Below are 14989 nucleotides of genomic sequence, written 5' to 3'. Positions count from 1 at the left end.
GTCTCGCCTCCGCGTAGTAGCCAATGTTACCCGTTGGGGGTCAGTTTCGGTGCTCCGCCGGCGGCCGCTTTCCTCATTCAGCCCCCTTACTCCGGGGGGACGGGACACAAAGCTATCCAGGGGCCCCCACGTCGCTGAATCGCCCGCGATTCCTCAGCCAGATGTCGGCATGTGTGATCTTTGTTCTAACCCGCCCCCCCCCACACACACAATAAGCATTGGGGAGGGGTGGGGGGTGGGGGGTGAAGCCTGACAGGGGTTCCAACTCCGAAAGGGTGACTTGGGGGTCACTGTGACTTTCTCCCCCCCCCCCCCCGCCCAGCACGCCTGGGGGTGGGGGGTGGGGCTGCAGCCTCAAGTTCTCCCCCCACCCCCGAGCAGCACCCTTTGGCCTCCGGTTCTGCTCTCAGCTCTGGGTCGCTTGAAGTCCGTTCTGCTCGCGGCGTCCCAAGAGATTCTGGAGCCGGAAACTCTCTTCGTACGCGCAGGAACCCCTTTGGCCTGTTTCTTCCCCAGGCAGACGGCTCCAAGACGCAGCCCTCCCCACCTCCCTCGGGGCCAACGCAAGAATGGTTCTGGGGCTGCCCAACCCAACCCAAATCGACCCCTCCCAGTCTGCCCGGACATCATGCCCGAGGGGACCGAAATGCCTTCTGCACGTGGCCAGAGGCACTCCTGTTTCCCCAGTCCACTTTCCTCGGGAAGGCAGCGGACGGGCGAGGAGTGGCAGCGCGTTACAGTGACTGTCAAAACTCCTTTTTGTTGGAATTGGCACCCCTGATCCCACCCCCCCCTCCCCAAAAGGAGGGGAGAGAGCGTCACCATGACTCCCGAACCCCCCCCCCCATCGGAATTGCCTCCCCTCCCTGCTCTCCAACAACCCCCCCCCCCCCCCGCCCCAGACACGTGTCCGCCCTTGGAGGCGACAGACCTACCGGCTTAACGGTGCGTAAAAACGCCGGCTCCGTTTGGAGAGGGCGGGGCGGGGCCGGGGGAGCGCCCCTTCCCTGACGTCAGCAGGAGGCTTTAAAAAGGGGGGGTCGCCGGCGGAGGTTCCCAGACACCCAGCTCGGCGCCGGCGACCCCCCCAGCGCAGCGCAGCCCACCCGCCCAGCCCCCAGAAGAGGACCCAGCCATGCTGACCAGCCGCCTCCAGTGCGCCCTGGCCCTGCTCGCCTCGGTGGCCCTGGCGCTCAGCACCGTGGCCGCAGCCCCCTCCGACCCCCGGCTCCGGCAGTTCCTCCAGAAGTCGCTGGCCGCGGCGGCGGGGAAACAGGTAAGGGCGCCGCAGGGGGTCCCGGGCGGCAGGCGGGGACGGGGCAGGAGGAGAGGAAGGGAGCAGGCGGACAAGAGCGCCTCTGAGCAGCAGCAGAAGGCAGCTCCGTCCCCACCCTCTTACCGCTGCCAAGTTTGAAGTAGGGAAACGAGAGTGCCCCTGAGCAGCAGCAGAAGGCAGCTTAGTCCCCACCCTCTTACCGCTGCCAACTTTGAAGTAGGGAAACGAGAGTGCCTCTGAGCAGCAGCAGAAGGCAGCTCGGTCCCCACCCTCTTACCGCTGCCAAGTTTGAAGTAGGGAAACGAGAGTGCCCCTGAGCAGCAGCAGAAGGCAGCTTAGTCCCCACCCTCTTACCGCTGCCAACTTTGAAGTAGGGAAACGAGAGTGCCCCTGAGCAGCAGCAGAAGGCAGCTTAGTCCCCACCCTCTTACCGCTGCCAACTTTGAAGTAGGGAAACGAGAGTGCCTCTGAGCAGCAGCAGAAGGCAGCTCCGTTCCCACCCTCTTACCGCTGCCAAGTTTGAAGTAGGGAAATGAGAGTGCCTCTGAGCAGCAGCAGAAGGTAGCTCAGTCCCCACCCTCTTACCACTGCCAGGTTTGAAGTAGGGGAACAAGAGCACCTCTGAGCAGCAGCAGAAGGCAGCTCCGTCCCCACCCTCTTACCGCTGCCAAGTTTGAAGTAGGGAAACGAGAGTGCCCCTGAGCAGCAGCAGAAGGCAGCTTAGTCCCCACCCTCTTACCACTGCCAACTTTGAAGTAGGGAAACGAGAGTGCCTCTGAGCAGCAGCAGAAGGTAGCTCAGTCCCCACCCTCTTACCACTGCCAGGTTTGAAGTAGGGGAACAAGAGCACCTCTGAGCAGCAGCAGAAGGCAGCTCCGTCCCCACCCTCTTACCGCTGCCAACTTTGAAGTAGGGAAACGAGAGTGCCTCTGAGCAGCAGCAGAAGGCAGCTCGGTCCCCACCCTCTTACCACTGCCAACTTTGAAGTAGGGAAACGAGAGTGCCTCTGAGCAGCAGCAGAAGGCAGCTCCGTCCCCACCCTCTTACCACTGCCAACTTTGAAGTAGGGAAACGAGAGTGCCTCTGAGCAGCAGCAGAAGGCAGCTCCGTCCCCATCCTCTTACTGCTGCCGAGTTTGAAGTAGGGAAACAAGAGTGCCTCTGAGCAGCAGCAGAAGGCAGCTCCGTCCCCACCCTCTTACCACTGCCAACTTTGAAGTAGGGAAACGAGAGTGCCTCTGAGCAGCAGCAGAAGGCAGCTCCGTCCCCATCCTCTTACTGCTGCCGAGTTTGAAGTAGGGAAACAAGAGTGCCTCTGAGCAGCAGCAGAAGGCAGCTCCGTCCCCACCCTCTTACCGCTGCCAAGTTTGAAGTAGGGAAACGAGAGTGCCTCTGAGCAGCAGCAGAAGGCAGCTCCGTCCCCACCCTCTTACCGCTGCCAACTTTGAAGTAGGGAAACGAGAGTGCCTCTGAGCAGCAGCAGAAGGCAGCTCCGTCCCCATCCTCTTACTGCTGCCGAGTTTGAAGTAGGGAAACAAGAGTGCCTCTGAGCAGCAGCAGAAGGCAGCTCCGTCCCCATTCTCTTACCGCTGCCAAGTTTGAAGTAGAGGAACAAGAGAGCCTCTGAGCAGCAGCAGAAGGCAGCTCCGTCCCCATTCTCTTACCGCTGCCAAGTTTGAAGTAGGGGAACAAGAGAGCCTCTGAGCAGCAGCAGAAGGCAGCTCCGTCCCCATCCTCTTACCGCTGCCGAGTTTGAAGTAGGGGAACAAGAGCGCTTCTGAGCAGCAGCAGAAGGCAGCTCCGTCCCCACCCTCTTACCGCTGCCAAGTTGGAAGTAGGGAAACAGAGCAGAACAATAGAAAAAGAAGCGGAGAGAGAGGAAACCGAGACTGGATAACTTCCATTTGCAATCTGATTATCTGACCTACGCTGGACAGAGAGAAAGTCCCCATTAAGACGAATGGAATCTTTCTTCTCAGCAAACCCTATTTAGGATGGGGCAGCAATTTTTGAAAAAACAAAGTTCATTTCATATGAACTTCCCAAATTAATTTTTTACCGCAGCTTTATGGGTTTGACAGTCATGTTTCTAAAGAAACAGTCACGATACACGCACACGCACACACCTATAAATCGATAGGGAACCTATAAAAGAGGAAAAACCCCGAACAAGAGAAAGCACCCCAGAACTTCGTAAGTGAGCAATCCTGCAAACCTCAAAAGCCCACAAAAAAGACCCCGTCTAACAACCGCCCCGCTCGCAATTAATGCAAGTGGTTAAATCTGATGTATGCGCTCTCCTTGCAGAGAAGAATACAGGCAGAGCTGACTAGGGAATTTGGGATATCCCCCCCCTCCCAGGCATTAATGGGGAGAGGTACCACCCTCCACAGATTTCTGGCAGCTTGATGCAGCGGCCAATAAAGCCAATGCGATTCTGGGCTGTATCAATAGGAGTGTAGTGTCTATATCGAGCGATGTAATTGTACTTCTCTATTCTGCGTTGGTTAGACCTCACCTGGAATAGTGTGTCCAGTTCTGGGCACTGCAATTCAGGAAGGATATTCACAAGCTGGAACGGGTCCAGAGGAGGGCGACCAAAATGGTAAAAGGTCTGAAGTCCATGCCCTATGACAGTGGTGGCGAACCTATGGCACGGGTGTCAGAGGTGGCACTAAGAGCCCTCTCTGTGGGCACGTGCAAACAGAGTTGCCCCCCACCCCCAGGCTGGCCTGGGCCGCTGTGCTCGATTATTAGCATTAAATCTAAGACCTAGTTCTGGGGAAGCAGTGTAGGTAACCCTGTTAAGCACTGTTAAACCCCACTGAATTTCATGCAAAGAACTAAAGCATGATCCTTTACCTGGGAGTAAGCTCAGTTGCTGTCAATGGGGCTTGCTTCTGAGCAAACCCTCCCAGGGTCATGATTCACCCATTGGAAGAGTTGCACGGTTGCTTCAAAGCAAAGCCACCGACTACCACCAAGCTTACTCACGAGTAACGCACGCCTCGGAGCCAACCGTTTTTTCTAAACTAAAACCTCAGTATTCAGGTTAAATTGCCGTGTTGGCACTTTGCGATAAATAAGTGGGTTTTGGGTTGCAATTTGGGCACTCGATCTCGAAAAGGTTCGCCATCACTGCCCTATGAGGAGAGATGTAGGGAGCTGGGTGTGTTTAGTTTGGTGAAGAGAAGGTCAAGAGGTGACACGATAGCCATGTTGAGATATCTGAAGGGATGTCGTGTTGGTGAGGGAGCAAGCTTGTTTTCTGCTGCTCCAGAGACTAGGACCAGGAGTCATGGGTTCGAGGTAAAGGAAAAGAGATTCCACCGAAGCATCAGGAAAAATTTCCTGACAGTCAGGGCTGTTCGACAGTGGAATGAACTCTCTCGGAGAGTGGTGGCGTCTCCTTCTTTGGAGGTTTTTAAAGAGAGGCTGGATGGTCATCTGTCGGGAGTGCTTTGACTGTGTGTTCCTGCATTGCAGGGGGTTGGACTTGATGGCCCTTATGGTCTCTTCCAACTCTATGATCCTATGGCCATGTTCTCTGTTCACTTCTGGCTTCTGAAGAAGAAGAAGAGTTTGGATTTATATCCCCCCTTTCTCTCCTGTAGGAGACTCAAAGGGGCTTACAATCTCCTTGCCCTTCCCCCCTCACAACAAACACCCTGTGAGGTAGGCGGGGCTGAGAGAGCTCTGAGAAGCTGTGACTAGCCCAAGGTCACCCAGCTGGCATGTGGGGGAGTGCACAGGCTAATCTGAATTCCCCAGATAAGCCTCCACAGCTCAGGCGGCAGAGTGGAGAATCAAACCCGGTTCCTCCAGATTAGATACACGAGCTCTTAACCTCCTACGCCACTGCTCTTAACCTCCCACGCCACTGAAAACCAGGGTTGCTGATTTCTCGCCTTCCACAAAGTGCCTGGGCTCTGTCCCTTTCCTACAACAGCCGCAATAGCTCAATGGAACCTCCTTATTCAACCGCAGTCTGCTTTGGCACTCCAGCTTCTGGGCGTACACCACGGGAGGTGTGCCTCCTTGCATAGCTCCTCCAAAGCGTCTGTCTGGCCCCTGTTAGAAACTGAGCGCTGGGCTGATCCCTTGATGCGATCCAACAGTCTTCCTAGGTGTGCACACGATAAGGTTCCCCAGATAAGCCTCCACAGCTCACGTGGCAGAGCCGGGAATCAAACCCGGTTCTCCAGACTAGAGAGCACCTGCTCTTGACCACTACGCTCCGCTATGTCCAACGCGTCCTTTCAAGGAGGTATTTTCAGAGGGTTACTGCGTTAATCTTCAGTCGAACGGAACGATTCGAGTCCAGCTGCCCCGTAGAGACAAACAAGGCTTTCAGGTGATAAGTTTTCAAGACTCAAAAGTCCCTTTTCTAGACCGGAGTAGAAATGGGGATCCTTTTATCCTAGTAAAAAAGTTGGGAAGGGTGTTGAAAAGAATGCTTGTAAAAGAGGCGACGGCACCACTTTCCATAGTGCGATGAAGTTCTCCGTGTTGCCAAATCTCACCCCATTTATTCAGAATGAAACTTGTTGAATTTAATGCCTCTTAGGCTGATTCCGCATGGGCCCAAAACAGCAGTGTGAAAACGGTGTGAAAATGGTGTAAAAGGGTTTTAAACGGTGTAAAAGGGGCTCATTCCGCACATGCAGAATAATGCACTTTCAAACTGCTATCAGTGCGCTTTGAAGCTGTGCGGAATGGCAAAATCCACTTGCAAACAGTTGTGAAAGTGGTTTGAAAACGCATTGTTTTGCGTGTGCGGAAGGGGCCATAGTGAAGCAATTACCTGAATGCTCTTTTTTTGTTCTATATTGATAGGGGTGGGGGTGGGGGCAAAGGGCCGTGAAGGAATTGAGAAAATGTTCAGGGGAAATATCTTTGGTAGTCAATAAACTTTTAAAGGATCAACACAGACTTTCCAGCGGAGTAGCAAGCAATGGAATGGCACACAACGCTTTTAAATAGTGAGGTCCGATACTATTTCCTAGAAGTCCTTTTCTGCTTCACCCTCTGACCCCCCCCCCCCCAACTTGTATTGTTGAAGACTTTCGTGGCCGGAATCACCAGGGGGTTGTGGGTTTTCCGGGTTGTATGGCCGTGTTCCAGTAGCGTTTTCTCCTGACGTTTTGCCTGCATCCGTGGCTGGCATCTTGAAGACAACCCGGAAAACCCGCAACATCACACACACACACACACACACACACACACACACACACACACACACACACACACACACACACACCTGTGGAACTCATTAGGTACCGGGTACCACACCCACCCACAAACAGCAAACATTTCTCCTTGTGTCCAGAGTGGCAGTCTCAGAAACCATTATGGCATATACCAGTGGTGGCGAACCTTTGGCACTCCAGATGTTATGGACTACAATTCCCATCAGCCCCTGCCAGCATGGCCAATTGGTCATGCTGGCAGGAGCTGATGGGAATTGTAGTCCATAACATCTGGAGTGCCAAAGGTTCGCCACCACTGGCATATACCAATGGAGGTGACCCAGCATGGTATGGCAGTTAAGAGAAGGTGGGACTCTAATCTGGAGGCTCAGGTTCGATTTCCTACTCCTCCGTGTGAGTGGCGGACTCTTATCTGGGGAACTGGATTTGTTTCCCCGCTCCTCCGCATGTAGCCTGCTGGGTGACCTTGGGCTAGTCATAGTTCTCTCAGAACTCTCTCAGCCCCACCTACCTCCCATGGTGTCTGTTGTGGGGAGAGGAAGGGAAAGGAGTTTATAAGCCACCTCGAGACTCCTTTTTTTGGTTTTTCCCCCCAAATAAATTTATTTCCAACCAAAGATCACTGACATATACATCAATAGTCAAGCTGTGACACAACATAAATATATGATAATTTAACAATCCTTACTAAATGTAGATTATTATATTATAATATTAAAACTTTACATATTGTTATTAATCACACAAATATTTACAAAAAAATTCCTGTTTACTATATCCACTACTATTCACTATCTATAACTATTTGTCAACCTTCCGTAATACACCAGCAAGACAACTATCAGCAGACTAAGATGAGTTCAATGTATGGGAAAGGAGATTGTATGCTCCTTTGAGACTCCTTATAGGAGAGAAAGGTGGGGTATAAATCCAAACTCTTCTTCTTAATTTCTTTTTTGTGCCACTGAGTTCTGTCTGGGCTATGATGCCCTGCAGGGTTTTCAAGGAAAGAGCCATTTGGAGACGTGCCCTTTGCCTGCCTCCACACCATGACTCTGGTATTCCTTGGAGGTCTGCAGGGTTTTCAAGGAAAGAGACATTTGGAGACGTGCCCTTTGCCTGCCTCCACACCATGACTCTGGTATTCCCTGGAGGTCTGCAGGGTTTTCAAGGAAAGAGCCATTTGGAGACGTGACCTTTGCCTGCCTCCACACCATGACTCTGGTATTCCTTGGAGGTCTCCCATCCAAATACTTTCCAGGGTTGAGATGGAGAATGTGTAGCTGGCCTCAGTTTCCATGGCAGAATGGGTTTTCCAGGTTCTAGTCTAACATTTTTAATAATAAGAAGAAAAAGAAGAGTTTGGATTTATAGCCCACCTTTCTCTCCTGTAAGGAGACTCAAAGGGGTTTACAATCTCCTTTCCCTTCTTCTAACCACAACAGACACCTTGTGTGGTAGGTGGGGCTGAGAGAGTTCTTGAATGAACTGTGACTGGCCCAAGGTCACCCAGCAGGAATGTAGGAGTGCGGAAACATATCTGGTTCACCAGATAAGCCTCTGCCACCCAGGTGGAGGAGTGGGGAATCAAACCCAGTTCTCCAGATTAGACTCCACCTGCTCTTGACCACTATATTATGCTGGCTCTCAGCTTAGACCTACTGCTTTTGATTTTTTTCCCTCCGATCTGGAAAAAAATCCCATCAATAGGTTAGGGACCCAGCAAATTGCCACATACCACCTTGCCTGCGTGTGGCTCAGCCCCGGAAGAGGACCAAGGGGACACCAGAGCTTGTTGCCGTTTCACAAAGGAAGTGGCAGCAAGCTCAGGTTTCCCTCTGAACTGACGGGGAAGGGCCGTCGATGGGAGATGGTTGGCAAATAACATGCCTGCGTATTTGCAGAAACACAGAAACCTGGATGCATTCATGCTTTACATTGTTTAAGATCTGTGCTTTGATATTTCATGGAAATGCTTGAAGTATATAACGTGCTACGTGGACCTTGCCGATAGGGCAAAAAACACCCAGCGGATCCCAAAGGATTGCCCTCAAAGCACAAGAACCCATTTGGGTATAGTGGTTAAGAGCAGTAGATTCTGTTTCTGGAGCACCAGGTTCGATTCCCCGCTCCTGCACATGAAGCCTGCTGGGGTGTTCTTGGACCACTAGTCAGACTTCTCTCCAAACTCTCTCGGCCCCACCAAATGTCTCTTGTGGGGAAGGGGAGTTTGTAAGCCGCTTGGAGACTCCTGAAGGTTGAGTAAAGCAGGATACAAGTCCGACACCGGCTCCTTCTCTTCCAGAAAGGTGAAATCACAGGAATACACAAAACATATTGCCGGCCTCCGCAGAGAGACCCTGGATTTCCTTGGTGGTCTCCCGTCCCAGTGCTAACCAGGGTTGATGCTGCTTAGCTTATACGATCTGCCAAGAACGTAAGAACATAAGAACAAGCCAGCTGGATCAGACCAGAGTCCATCTAGTCCAGCTCTCTGCTACTCGCAGTGGCCCACCAGGTGCCTTTGGGAGCTCACATGCAGGATGGGAAAGCAATGGCCTGCTGTTGCTGCTGCTCCCGAGCACCTGGTCTGTTAAGGCATTTGCAATCTGAGATCAAGGAGGATCAAGATTGGTAGCCAGAGATCGACTTCTCCTCCATAAATCTGTCCAAGCCCCTTTTAAAGCTATCCAGGTGAGTGGCCATCACCACCTCCTGTGGCAGCATATTCCAAATACCAATCACACATTGCGTGAAGAAGTGTTTCCTTTTATCAGTCCTTATTCTTCCCCCCAGCATTTTCAATGGATGCCCCCTGGTTCTAGTATTGTGAGAAAGAGAGAGAAATTTCTCTCTGTCCACATTTTCTACCCCATGCATCATTTTATAGACTTCAATCCTATCCCCCCTCAGACGTCTCCTCTCCAAATTAAAGAGTCCCAAACGCTGCAGCCTCTCCTCATAAGGAAGGTGCTCCAGTCCCTCAATCATCCTTGTTGCCCTTCTCTGCACTTTTTCTATCTCTTCAATATCCTTTTTGAGATGTGGCGACCAGAACTGGACACAGTACTCCAAGTGCGGTCGCACCACGGCTTTATATAAGGGCATGACAATCCTTGCAGTTTTATTATCAACTCCTTTCCTAATTATCCCCAGCATAGAGTTTGCCTTTTTCACAGCTGCCATGCATTGAGTTGACATTCCCATGGAACTATCAACTAAGACGCCCAAATCCCTTTCCTGGTTTGTGACTGATAGCACTGACCCCTGTAGCATGTATGTGAAGTTTGGATTTTTTGCCCCTATGTGCATCACTTTGCATTTTGCAGAGACCCTGGATTTCCTTGGTGGTCCCCCGTCCCAATGCTAACCAGGGTTAATGCTGCTTAGCTTATACGATCTGCTGAGAACAGACAGGATGGGCTGTCCAGGTCAGGGCAAAGATCTCTTATACCCCCTCATTGATGGACACGATTGTGCCAGTTGAGTGAAACCAGAATGAAAAGGATGCTTCCTTGCCTGGATGCAGCATAAGAAGAGGGACCCTGCTTATATATGCAAGAACGCTTCCCTTTTATTCTGGTTTCATTCATCTGGCCAAATTGCTTCTATCGACAGGGGTGATCATTACAGTTGTGGAGGCAGAACACAAAAAGGGATCGTTGCACATCGATTCTTCCGAGCAAGGAAGAGATGTGCTTAAAAATGTTAAGGCCGCTTGAACGTTCTGTCTGTTTTGTTATTATTATTAACCATATTATTATTGCTATTTCCTACCCCCTTTGCTTACTGTCCCATCGAGTTTCAAGGCAAGAAACAAGCAAAGGTAGTTTGCCATTGCCTGCCTCTGCATACCCCATTTCCCCGAATATAAGCCATCCCCTAAAAATAAGACATAGTAGAGGTTTTGCTGAAGTGCGAAATATAAGGCCTCTCCCGAAAGTAAGACGTAGCAAAGTTTTTGTTTGGAAGCACGCACGCCGAACAGAACACAGAAAAATAAGACATCCCCTGAAAATAAGACATAGCGCATCTTTGGGAGCAAAAATTAATATAAGACACTGTCTTATATTCGGGGAAACACGGTAGCAACTCTCAATTGTATGGATGGTCTCCCATCCAAATGCTGACTTTTAAACTTCTGACATGTGACAAGATTGGGTTAGCTGCCTTGGGCCGTTTCCGCACAGAGGCGGAAGGGGTCGGGTCAGCGTATTCCAAAACGGGCTGGGTCCCAGAACCGGCTGGGACGACAGCGCAGAGCTGCGACCCTCCTGTCCTGCGGCCCTCTGGTGCGTCCCCGAGGCCAGGGGACACCCCCCCCCCCGCCCTGCGCGACCGCTCCAGAGTCGCAGGGCAGAGGGCCGTGTCCCCAGGCCTCGGCGATGCCCCAGAGGGCCGCAGGACAGGTAGGCTCCAAGCCACCATTTTCCGAAAACCTCGCTTCCCAAGCAAGGTTGGAAAACAGCGGCTTCGCACCGGTTGGGCGGAGCGAGGGCGGCGCGGCTGCAAAGTACCTGCACCCCCTGTGCGAACAGCTCCCTGGGGACGGCGTTTTTGCCGTCCCCAGGGCGCCATATTCCACCCATGAGGAAGGGGCCTTGGATTATCAAGGTCAGGGCAACAATAGGGCTACCCTCCAGAATCTGTCCCCTGCAGACCCATCTGAGCCAGTGGATGCCCCAGGCTAGTACGATCTCAGCAGAGCTCAGAAGTTTAGTAGGGGTAGGCCTGGTCAGAACTTGCATGGGAGACCTTCAAGAAATGTTAGGGACTAGCAGGCGCTTTGTGGACTAGCAGGCACTTTGCCATAGAATCATGGAGTTGGAAGAGACCCCAAGGGCCATGAAGGGCCATCAGCCCCCTGCAATGCAGGAACACACGATCCAAGCACTCCTGACAGGTGGCCATCCAGCCTCTCTTTAAAAACCTCCAAAGATGGAGACTCCACCACACTCCAGTGTTGTGCATTCCACTGTCGATACAGCCCTTGCCCCATTACTCCTGATCCTGGTCTTTGGAGCAGCAGAAAACAAGCTTGCTCCCTCACCAACATGACATCTTTTCAAATATCTAAACATGGCTATCATGTCACCTCTAAACTTTCTCTTCCCCAAACCAATCATAGAAGAAGAAGAAGAGTTTGGATTTATATCCCCCCTTTCTCTCCTGCAGGAGACTCAAAGGGGCTGACAATCTCCTTGCCCTTCCCCCCTCACAACAAACACCCTGTGAGGTAGGTGGGGCTGAGAGAGCTCCGAGAAGCTGTGACTAGCCCAAGGTCACCCAGCTGGCGTGTCTGGGAGTGCACAGGCTAATCTGAATTCCCCAGAGAAGCCTCCACAGCTCAGGCGGCAGAGCTGGGAATCATACCCAGTTCCTCCAGATTAGATACACGAGCTCTTAACCTCCTACGCCACTGGTGAACATAAACATCCTACGCCACTGGTGAACATAATCCCTTCCCAATCATCTTGTTCCCCTCAACCCAGAGGCCAAAAGAAGATGACTTTGAACCAGCTTTATCTGAGTTTGCCATGAAATCTCAATGGGATGTCCATCTTTCCTTCTAACGTTTCTTATGGTAGATACAAACAAGTGCCGTTCCAGGAGAGACTTTGCTTACATGGATTAAATGTCCTGGCCACCCTGTTTACTCACCTGTTTATAGACTGTGATAAATTTCATTGTTTTCATATCTCTCTGAAGACACTACCTTGTCGGAATAAATTATAGCCATCTAAAAGGTGCTCAACAGACCAGATTCTTGGTAAATGATAGGAACCAGAAAACAACAGAATCAGTTGTGAACTTCTTGATGGAAGTTAAGAAACAAACCATTCTCAGACTTGAAGAAACTGTTCCCACACACGTGATTTCGTCTAGTCCTAATTGAATTATTGATCTGGGTTTTTTAAAATTTAAATGAAATTTAGTTGAAAATCGCGCAACATTTTTACTTAGAAGAAGAAGAGTTTGGATTTATATCCCCCCTTTCTCTCCTGCAGGAGACTCAAAGGGGCTTACAATCTCCTTGCCCTCCCCCCCTCACAACAAACACCCTGTGAGGTGGGTGGGGCTGAGAGAGCTCTGAGAAGCTGTGACTAGCCCAAGGTCCCCCAGCTGGTGTGTGTGGGAGTGTACAGGCTAATCTGAATTCCCCAGATAAGCCTCCACAACTCAAGCGGCAGAGCTGGGAATCAAACCCGGTTCCTCCAGATCAGAATGCACCTGCTCTTAGCCTCTGCTCTTAGCCACTACGCCACTGCTGCATCCCTTAGTAGTCTGTGTGTTGTAAATATTTTGGTATGTTCCATTAAAGGTTATTTATACCATCTCTCTGAATTCCATTGGATGGTGGACATGCGGTAGGAGATTGCGGTTCTTTAGGGTTTCCTAGATGCATTCCAGCCATCCTTATGTTCTTAATAGACTCAGTTGGAAAGAGTTTGAGTTTATAGCAATGACAGTTCTATCTGCTGCTTTCTCCAAGTGGCCCATTCACTGATGAAAATGGCCATTTGTACACACAGTGGCGTAGGAGGATAAGAGCTCATGTATCTAATCTGGAGGAACCGGGTTTGATTCCCAGCTCTGGCGCCTATGCTGTGGAGGCTTCTCTGGGGAATTCAGATTAGCCTGTGCACTCCCACACATGCCAGCTGGATGGCCTTGGGCTAGTCACAGCTCTTCAGAGCTCTCTCAGCCCCACCCACCTCACAGAGTGTTTGTTGTGAGGGGGGAAGGGCAAGGAGATTGTAAGCCCCTTTGAGTCTCCTTCAGGAGAGAAAGGGGGGATATAAATCCAAACTCCTCCTCCTCCTCCTCCTCCTCTTCTTCTTCTTCTTCTTCTTCTTCTTCTTCTTCTTCTTCTTCTTCTTCTTCTTCTTCTTCTTCTTCTTCTTCTTCTTCTTCTTCTTCTTCTTCTTCTTCTTCTTCTTCTTCTTCTTCTTCTTCTTCTTCAGTGTGTCCAGAGCTCGTTGAATTCTGTCCCTCTACCAGAGGTGTATGGGGGGGGGACGGTGCCTAGGGACAAACCTCCTCTGGGCAACACCGCCTCACTGGTTGTGGAGCCCCCACCCCCATGGGTCATGGAGCTCTGCCCCCTGGAGACCCCTGACAATGATGTGGGCGGGGCCGAGGGAGGCCAAAGATGATGAAGGCATCTGGTCCAGTGGGGCATCTTTGCGGCAGAAGGCATCTGGTCATGTGGGGGATCTATTATTATTATTATTATTATTATTATTATTATTATTATTATTATTATTATTATTATTATTTTATTTTATTTTATTTTATTTTATTTTATTTTATTTTATTTTATTTTATTTTATATACCGCCCCACCCCCAAAGGGCTCTGGGTGGTGTACAACATAAAACCACAGATAAAAACATCATACAAGACTTCCAGTGATATAATAAAACAACAGTTGTGTCCTAAGATGACCTCCCACCTAAAACCTAATCCTCCTAGGAGGGGGAGGGAGAGGTAGCGGGGTAGAGAGGTAGATTTTGCGCCCTCCACGTGACCAGATTAGTTGTGCCTGGGGACATGGGTTACCCCATGTCCCCAGGCAGATATGCCCCTGCCCTCTACCTTCTGGAGTCTTGTCACTGGTCCATTGAAACACGCCACTTCCTCCCGCTCTTAGCCACACCCCCAGAATCCAACCGGTCTTGACAAGCGATTCTCTTTTCTCTAAAGGAACTGGCCAAGTATTTCCTGGCAGAACTTCTCTCGGAACCGAACCAGGCAGAAAACGAAGCCCTGGAGTCAGACGACATGTCCCGCGGCGCCGAGCAGGACGAAGTGAGGCTGGAACTGGAAAGATCGGCCAACTTGAACCCGGCACTGGCGCCCAGGGAACGCAAAGCCGGGTGCAAGAATTTCTTCTGGAAAACATTCACCTCCTGTTAGCTTTTGAAATTTCCTCCTTTCCCTTCCTATCCCCCTCCCCACTCTTTCTCTTCTTCCCCCCCAGCCCCGATCATGTGAGGAGCTGAAGACTGTAATATATAATACACTGTTAAGGTAAAAATGGAGAAAAAAAAGACACACAAAAAAGTTTTGATTTGAAGTTGTTTTAATAAAAACATTCTGTTTCAATTGTACACAATTTCCCTGAGTGTGTGATTTTTGACTAATTCTGAATGACGCATCCACACATTCCCACCCCATCTTGGTGAGTCACTCTGATGTACGATTTTTAATTCTTTGTTGCAATAAACTTTATGTTTCAAAGTGTCATGGTAATAGCTTCTCTGGACATTGAATTCCTTCCTTCCTTCCTTCCTTCCTTCCTTCCTTCCTTCCTTCCTTCCTTCCTTCCTTCCTTCCTTCCTTCCTTCCTTCCTTCCTTCCTTCCTTCCTTCCTTCTCTCAGCCCCACCTACCTCACAGGGTGTTTGTTGTGAAGGGGGAAGGGCAAGGAGATTGTCAGCCCCTTTGAGTCTCCTGCAGGAGAGAAAGGGGGGATATAAATCCAAATTCCTCCTCCTCTTCT

The 14989-nt window shown here is 50.7% G+C and overlaps 1 protein-coding gene across 1 annotated transcript; it reads left to right on the top strand.

Moving 5' to 3' along the window:
- Window positions 1-1044: 1044 nt before the first annotated feature.
- Window positions 1045-14740, top strand: SST (somatostatin). The gene is made up of 2 exons (XM_048506125.1): window positions 1045-1276; window positions 14192-14740. Exons 1-2 carry the CDS (start codon window positions 1136-1138, stop codon window positions 14402-14404), a joined length of 354 nt encoding a protein of 117 aa, XP_048362082.1. The 5' UTR covers window positions 1045-1135; the 3' UTR covers window positions 14405-14740.
- Window positions 14741-14989: the final 249 nt, after the last annotated feature.

The sequence above is a fragment of the Sphaerodactylus townsendi genome, linkage group LG08 (assembly GCF_021028975.2).
Source record: "Sphaerodactylus townsendi isolate TG3544 linkage group LG08, MPM_Stown_v2.3, whole genome shotgun sequence".
Classification (NCBI taxonomy): Eukaryota; Metazoa; Chordata; class Lepidosauria; order Squamata; family Sphaerodactylidae; genus Sphaerodactylus; species Sphaerodactylus townsendi.
This window is presented reverse-complemented; position numbering and strand designations above follow the sequence as displayed.

What these genes read in the sequence shown, in the direction of transcription:
- SST (XM_048506125.1), top strand. Translation starts at nt 1,136, where the DNA reads ATGCTGACCAGCCGCCTCCAGTGCGCCCTGGCCCTGCTCGCCTCGGTG. An exon ending in CCGCGGCGGCGGGGAAACAG is followed by an intron (nt 1,277 to 14,191) that starts GTAAGGGCGCCG and finishes TTTTCTCTAAAG; the next exon opens with GAACTGGCCAAGTATTTCCT.